General features: G+C 46.2%; 1 protein-coding gene across 2 annotated transcripts in view; it reads left to right on the plus strand.

Moving 5' to 3' along the window:
- Positions 1-7,500, plus strand: part of LOC132842630 (protein Hook homolog 2-like) — a 21,236-nt gene that overhangs the window by 6,183 nt on the left and 7,553 nt on the right. For both annotated transcript variants that reach the window (XM_060865407.1, XM_060865408.1), the window contains exons 7-16: positions 176-238; positions 874-954; positions 3,298-3,461; positions 4,140-4,280; positions 4,449-4,650; positions 4,723-4,833; positions 4,920-5,007; positions 5,375-5,441; positions 5,868-6,005; positions 7,001-7,088. In XM_060865407.1, the coding sequence (XP_060721390.1) occupies positions 176-238; positions 874-954; positions 3,298-3,461; positions 4,140-4,280; positions 4,449-4,650; positions 4,723-4,833; positions 4,920-5,007; positions 5,375-5,441; positions 5,868-6,005; positions 7,001-7,088 (1,143 nt within the window). The remainder of the gene's footprint in view (positions 1-175; positions 239-873; positions 955-3,297; positions 3,462-4,139; positions 4,281-4,448; positions 4,651-4,722; positions 4,834-4,919; positions 5,008-5,374; positions 5,442-5,867; positions 6,006-7,000; positions 7,089-7,500) is intronic.

Raw genomic sequence — 7,500 nt, forward strand, 5'->3', positions numbered from 1 at the left:
CTGCTGCTTTAATGAGTCACTTATTGTTTACTTCAACCTTTTTAAAAGAGACATCTTGATCATGTGACCGGTGTGATGGTGTAAAGTAGAAGCCATCTGCCTTATCTAGGGTTGTTGTGTGTGTGTGTGTGTGTGTGTGTGTGTGTGTGTGTGTGTGTGGTGATTTGTTATCCAGTTGCTTACCAAAGAGCCCATGGAGTCCGCAGGCACAGACACATACGGAGACTTTGATCATCAGGTGAGTGTGAAGCTAAAACTCATTAAAAACAGACTCGTACTATAGTAACATCTTTAGTAGCTAGCTAGCTCATGGCTAGCAAGTTAGCACTAGGCTAAAGGCTAACATACAATGTTAGCCTTTAGCCTAGTGCTAACTTGCTAGCTAGCTCACGGCTAGCAAGTTAGCACTAGGCTAAAGGCTAACATTGTATGTGAAGCACTTGACCTCTAGCTAAGCTTTTTTTTTTTTTTTTTTTTTTTTTTTATTATTATTTATTTTTTATTACACAGTAGCTTGAATGTTGTGTGTAGGTCATTTATATATTTTTTGTGCAGTGTTTTGTCTTTTGACTGTCTGTGTCTGATTATTTAAATGGCTCCTATTATTTATAACTCTGCAGTGCTGTAAAGTATGTTCAAGAAGAAGCACCTTTTTAGTGAAAGTGCTGTCTGCCCTCTTCTTCATACTTGTGTCTAGACTTTGTGATTGGTTCGTGGTGGAGCGAATAGCCCCGCCCACTCTAGGAGCGTGCACACTTTTAATTCTGTTAATCCTCTCCAGAAACTAGATCATGATAGTGATTTAGGACAGAGGTTCGTATTACGTTACTGACCCTCGGACTTCGTTTTCAGTCCTTTTCTTTCTCTTTCTAGTCGAGGAAGTATTATTTCCTGAGCGAGGAGCTGGACGAGAAGGACGATGCGTCTCAGCGCAGCAGAGAGCTCGAGCAGCAGGTGTGTGTGTGTGTGTGTGTTAACTGTGTGTGTTCTTTCAGGTCAGTTTTATTAGCATGTGCATACTAGCATGTCTAGTAATGTAAATATCAGAATTAGCTGCTGATTAATAGCTGCGTTTTTTGAAACAAGATCTTTATTAGATCACTTGCAGTGAAGTGCAGTGTTTTGTCTTTTGACTGTGTCTGTGTGCGTGCGTGTGTCTGTGTGTGCATGTGGGTCGGTCTGTGTGTGTGCGTGCGTCTGTGTGCGTCTGTGTGCGTCTGTGTGCGTCTGTGTGCGTCTGTGTGTGCGTAGGTCTGTCTGTGTGTGCGTGCGTCTGTGTGTGCGTGCGTCTGTGTGTGCGTGCGTCTGTGTGTGCGTGGGTCTGTCTGTGTGTGCGTGGGTCTGTCTGTGTGTGCGTGGGTCTGTCTGTGTGTGCGTGGGTCTGTCTGTGTGTGCGTGGGTCTGTCTGTGTGTGCGTGGGTCTGTCTGTGTGTGCGTGGGTCTGTCTGTGTGTGCGTGGGTCTGTCTGTGTGTGCGTGGGTCTGTCTGTGTGTGCGTGGGTCTGTCTGTGTGTGCGTGGGTCTGTCTGTGTGTGCGTGGGTCTGTCTGTGTGTGCGTGGGTCTGTCTGTGTGTGCGTGTGTCTGTCTGTGTGTGCGTGTGTCTGTCTGTGTGTGCGTGTGTCTGTCTGTGTGTGCGTGTGTCTGTCTGTGTGTGCGTGGGTCTGTCTGTGTGTGCGTGGGTCTGTCTGTGTGTGCGTGGGTCTGTCTGTGTGTGCGTGGGTCTGTCTGTGTGTGCGTGGGTCTGTCTGTGTGTGCGTGGGTCTGTCTGTGTGTGCGTGGGTCTGTGTGTGCGTGGGTCTGTCTGTGTGTGCGTGCGTCTGTCTGTGTGTGCGTGCGTCTGTCTGTGTGTGCGTGCGTCTGTCTGTGTGTGCGTGCGTCTGTCTGTGTGTGCGTGCGTCTGTCTGTGTGTGCGTGCGTCTGTCTGTGTGTGCGTGCGTCTGTCTGTGTGTGCGTGCGTCTGTCTGTGTGTGCGTGCGTCTGTCTGTGTGTGCGTGCGTCTGTCTGTGTGTGCGTGCGTCTGTCTGTGTGTGCGTGCGTCTGTCTGTGTGTGCGTGCGTCTGTCTGTGTGTGCGTGCGTCTGTCTGTGTGTGCGTGGGTCTGTCTGTGTGTGCGTGGGTCTGTCTGTGTGTGCGTGGGTCTGTCTGTGTGTGCGTGCGTCTGTCTGTGTGTGCGTGCGTCTGTCTGTCTGTGTGTGCGTGCGTCTGTCTGTCTGTGTGTGCGTGCGTCTGTCTGTGTGTGCGTGCGTCTGTCTGTGTGTGTGTGTGTGCGTGCGTCTGTGTGTGTGTGTGTGTGCGTGCGTGCGTCTGTGTGTGCGTGCGTGCGTCTGTGTGTGCGTGCGTGCGTCTGTGTGTGCGTGCGTGCGTCTGTGTGTGCGTGCGTCTGTGTGTGCGTGCGTCTGTGTGTGCGTGTCCTGTATAACTGGTTTTGTCTCCCTGGTTTGCTGCTTGCTCAAAAAGAGACTCCGTAACATCAGAAGTGTGTGTGTGTGTGTGTGTGTGTGTGTGTGTGTGTGTGTGTGTGTGTGTTTTGGAGAGATTACAAAGCCAAGATGCTTGCTTTATACTTGATATCCTACTCGAAGGATTAGACATCTTGGTTTCAAACAGAACGTGATCAAAGCATGAATGGTCGTTAGGTTGCCACGGCAATGTCTCTCCAGTGATTGGCCCTGGAGCTACACACACCCCTGTTATATATTAATAAAAAAATCCTTCTAAAATCCTTCAGTGCTGAAGTAAGTCCCTATATTTGTCCCTATAAAGCTTGTCGTAGGGCAGTGATGGATTCGGTACGGAGTCGCCGTGTTTGCTACGTGAGTATCACAAGCAGTTATTAATACAAAAAACCCCAAATCCTCAACATGTCGAGCATCACACCGCTTTGTCACTGAGTAACAGCTCCAGCAAGGTTTCAGCTTTAAGTAGCATGCATCTAATTGTGTGTTTTATGTCCAACATGTAAAGCATGAGTACAAGGACAAAACCAGACTAACTAACCCTGCTCGTGTTTACTGTGGCTCTGATGAAGGCTTGCGCATGCCATTTTTCACTGTCATGTCACATAACTTCAACATTTATGAACGTTTATATAAAAATGTAGTCACGATTTGTATATGTTAATAAATCTGTGTTCGATATTACAAAGCCTTCAGCAGGTCTTTAAAAGGGTCTTTTATTATAGTCAGTTTGAAAGAAAAAGTTTTTATGCACTGTGATAGTGAGCTTTAGGACATCCTGTGTTATGTACTTTAATCTTTGTGTGTGTGTGTGTGTGTGTGTGTGTGTGTGTCTATCCCAGCTGTCTGTACTGATGGAGGAGAAGTCCTCACTGCAGACTGAGGTCCAGATGTTAAAGGAGAGACTAAGTCACTGTGAACCTCAGGACGCCTCTACCACCATCACAGGAAAGAAGCTGCTATTGCTTCAGAGCCAGATCGAGCAACTGCAGGATGAAAACTATAGGTTAGGCTTCCTCATGGAGCTCCACAATGAGGCCCTTAATCATAGTTTATGGGCCTGTGACAGCTGTACAGCTCCGTCTGAGAAAACACGGCTCCACAATGAGGACTATAGACACAGACTGATATGTGCAGCTCCACTCTGAAACTATAGACTGAGACGTGCAGCTCCACACTGAGGCCTATAGTCTGAGATGTGCAGCTCCACTCTGAGGTGCTTAGGCTGAGACATGCAGCTCCACAGTGAGGCCTATAGACACAGACTGATATGTGCAGCTCCACACTGAGGCCTATAGACTGAGACGTGCAGCTCCACACTGAGGCCTATAGACTGAGATGTGCAGCTCCATTCTGAGGTGCTTAGGCTGAGACATGCAGCTCCACAGTGAGGCCTATAGACTGAGACATGCAGCTCCACAGTGAGGCCTATAGACTGAGACATGCAGCTCCACACTGAGGCCTATAGACTGAGACATGCAGCTCCACACTGAGGCCTATAGACTGAGACATGCAGCTCCACACTGAGGCCTATAGACTGAGACATGCAGCTCCACACTGAGGCCTATAGACACAGACTGAGACATGCAGCTCCACACTGAGGCCTATAGACATGGATACATGCAGCCCTACACATATCTTTCTGTCAAGTGAAAGCTCTGAGTGTGTGTATGTTTGTGTTTAGACTGGAGAACAGCCGTGATGACCTGCGTGTGCGAGGTGACATCCTGGAGAGAGAATTAGCCACCGTGCAGCATCGCAACGAGGAGTTAACGAGACTTGCCCAGGAGGCTCAGAGTCTCAAAGATGAGATGGACATCCTTCGGTACAGTCACTCTTAAACACAGCATAAAACATAGTGATAATCACAAAATATAATTCCACTGTGAAAGTGTAAAACCTTACGATGAATTCTAAAGGTTATTTTATATTTAAGTCAATAAGTCATTTAGGTCTAGGAGGAAACTCTAAAACACATCACATCACCTCTCAGACACTCGTCGGACCGCGTGAGCCGCCTGGAGGCACTGGTCGAGACGTACAAGCGTAAGCTGGAGGATTTGGGAGACCTGCGCAGACAAGTGCGTCTGCTGGAAGAAAAGAACACCGTGTACATGCAGCGTACCTGCGAACTGGAGGAGGAACTGCGTCGGGCCAACGCAGGACGCACACAACTGGACTCCTACAAGAGACAGGTATAACACACACACACACACCTGATTTTTATGGCAGCTATTTATGTTTGTGTATCTCTTCTGCTTGAGCAGGTGCACGAGCTTCACACCAAACACTCCTCTGAGGCTGTGAAGGCAGAAAGATGGCAGTTTGAGTACAAAAACCTTCTTGACAAATATGAGGCTCTGCTGAAAGAGAAAGAGGTTTGATGCTGACTGTGGGGTAAAAAAACAAACATCCATCCGTGTGTGTCGGTTTGCACTGTAATTCAGCATGTGTGTGTGTGTAGAGGTTGATATCGGAGCGGGACACACTGAGAGAGACGAACGAGGAGCTTCGCTGTGTTCAGGTCCAACAAAAGTGCCTCAGTCAGGCAGGTTAGTTAAGTATAAAAAAATAAAAATGTAAATCAATGTCTTGTGCTTTAATGTTCTCTTTTATTAGATACGGATGTAGCTAAGAGACGAGAGTTCAGCATTCAGTATGTATTTATTTATGTAAAAAATGTCATTATTTTGGTAGCCATCTTATCTAAACAGGAAGATATTTATTAATTTAACATTTACACAATAACTTTTCCTAAATCAGTAAACGTAGTGTCTGATTTCGGGAAGATTTAATCGACTGAATGTATCAGAATATTAGAGAGTTTTTATTTAAGTTTCTGCCTCCCTGATAAAATAAGGGGGAAACATGGCGGTTCATGGTGTTTCATGGAGTTTGTCTGTGTGATGACGCTTGCAGGTTCTCTGGGTTCTGACAGCAGCACAGCGGGTAACTTGGCATCTGAGATCATGCCCACAGAGTTCAGGTTAACACACACACACACACACACACACACACACGTCCTAATTTACGGTAATTATTTACATCAAACACACTCCACTGATCCATGTAGCTGTTGTGGTTAAAACGGTTAGCTGCATTCTTTACTACCTCAGTGGCAGCAGTGTGTTATTGTGACTGATGATGCAGATGAACTCGAGTCGTGACTCATGCTTCTGCAAACTTATGATTCCGATGGATTTGCTGCGATGCACCAGAACGATGCAAAACCGAGCACTGTTTGTTTTTAACAGCAGACGCTTATTTCAGACGTTCGGCCTAAAAAAAAAAAACCCCTTCGATGCTCAAACGTAATCCGTGTCCTGATCCTCGATCAGCGACCGAACCTGTTGTGTCCGTATTTCACTCTGATTGAGATTCTGTTCATTTTTGTGTGTCGTCTCTGTTTCAGGGAGACGGTGTTACGGCTTCAGAACGAGAATAAGATGCTGTGTGTCCAGGAGGAGACGTACAGACAGAGGCTGGGTAAGGTGCACGTCCAGCTTGAGGAGGCACAGCGCAGCAGGAACACACTCCAGACCCAGAACAGGTTCTCTCTCTTTCATCATGATGTGTCAGGGTTTTTTTTTTCCCTTTCTTCTTTTTTGGATTACGTCAGCATTTAGGTCAGTTTCCGAAAACTGTGTGTGAGCATGCTTACACTCATTTGTGTGTGTGTGTGTGTGTGTGTGTGTGTGTCTGTGTGTGTGTGTGTGTGTTTGCATCATTTACCATTTCCAGAAGGCAAAGTGTGGGCTGATAAAGCAAAGATTGCGTCACACATTTTGCCCACACTCTGCATGCTTTGTAGGGGGCGAGCTTTACTGTCTATTGATGCACTTTCCATTAAATCACACACACATATAAACACACACATACAGACATACACACACACAGACACACACACACACACATACACATACACACACATATACACGCACACATTTGTGATGTGATTTCTGTATAAAGTGGTTTGTACAGTGTAGCGAGAGCCCAAACCCACACACACACACACACACACACACCATGTGTTTATTCAGAACTGCATTATTACTGACGAGAAGCGCATCAGAGATTATTGCAGGATCAGCTTCCTGTACGTCAGGAGCTTCATCTGGAAAGATCTAATGGCTATTAGATTATTTATTTATTTATTTATTTATTTATTTATTTATTTATTTATTTATTAGATCAAGCAGCCTGATGTTTGTTAGACTGTTATCCCAAACAGCTGCCCTTTTATTTTCCGGACACAGGTTTTTTATATCTCAATTTGTTACTTCGTTTGGTTCGAGAGGTGAATTAAACTAGTGATCCTGTGTGTTTGAGGAGGAAACGTTGGCCTGCTTAAGTTTGTACTCTTCATGGCTAATAGTTTGTGCACCCCTAACCATCTCTCTCTCTCTCTCTCTCTCCCCCTCTCTCTCTCTCTCTCTCTCTCTCTCTCTCTCTCTCTCTCTCTCTCTCTCTCTCTCTCCCCCTCTCTCTCTCTCTCTCTCTCTCTCTCTCCCCCTCTCTCTCTCTCTCTCTCTCTCTCTCTCTCAGGTTGAGTCAACAGCAGATAGCCGAGCTGCTTTCTCAGGTCGAGGACCTACAGAAAGCTCTACAGGAGCAGGACAGCAAATCTGAGGATGTGAGTTTTACACACACATACACACACACACATGCGCGCACACACACACTTTGGTGATTGATGCTTTGTTGGCAGTCACTCTGATTCACAGGAATAAACAAAATGTACACAGTTTCCTCTCATCTCTCTAGTCTGTGTGTGTTGATTTCCTTACACAAGGTTCATGTAGAAAACAAACTGTGCATCGTATCCACATCACTACCAGTTCAGGGTCCCGTCTAAATCCTCACACACACACCAAACGAGAACAGGTCTCAGCGACCTGAGAACCCGTGTGTTGAGTTAGACTGACGTTAAACACACACACAATGACTTAGAGACTGAGAGAGAACTGCTGTCAGTCTGTGTAAGTACTTCATGATATTTACAGACGTTATAGCTGCGTCCCGAATCACATACTTACACACTATTC

The sequence above is a fragment of the Tachysurus vachellii genome, chromosome 3, assembly GCF_030014155.1.
Source record: "Tachysurus vachellii isolate PV-2020 chromosome 3, HZAU_Pvac_v1, whole genome shotgun sequence".
In the NCBI taxonomy this organism is placed as follows: domain Eukaryota; kingdom Metazoa; phylum Chordata; class Actinopteri; order Siluriformes; family Bagridae; genus Tachysurus; species Tachysurus vachellii.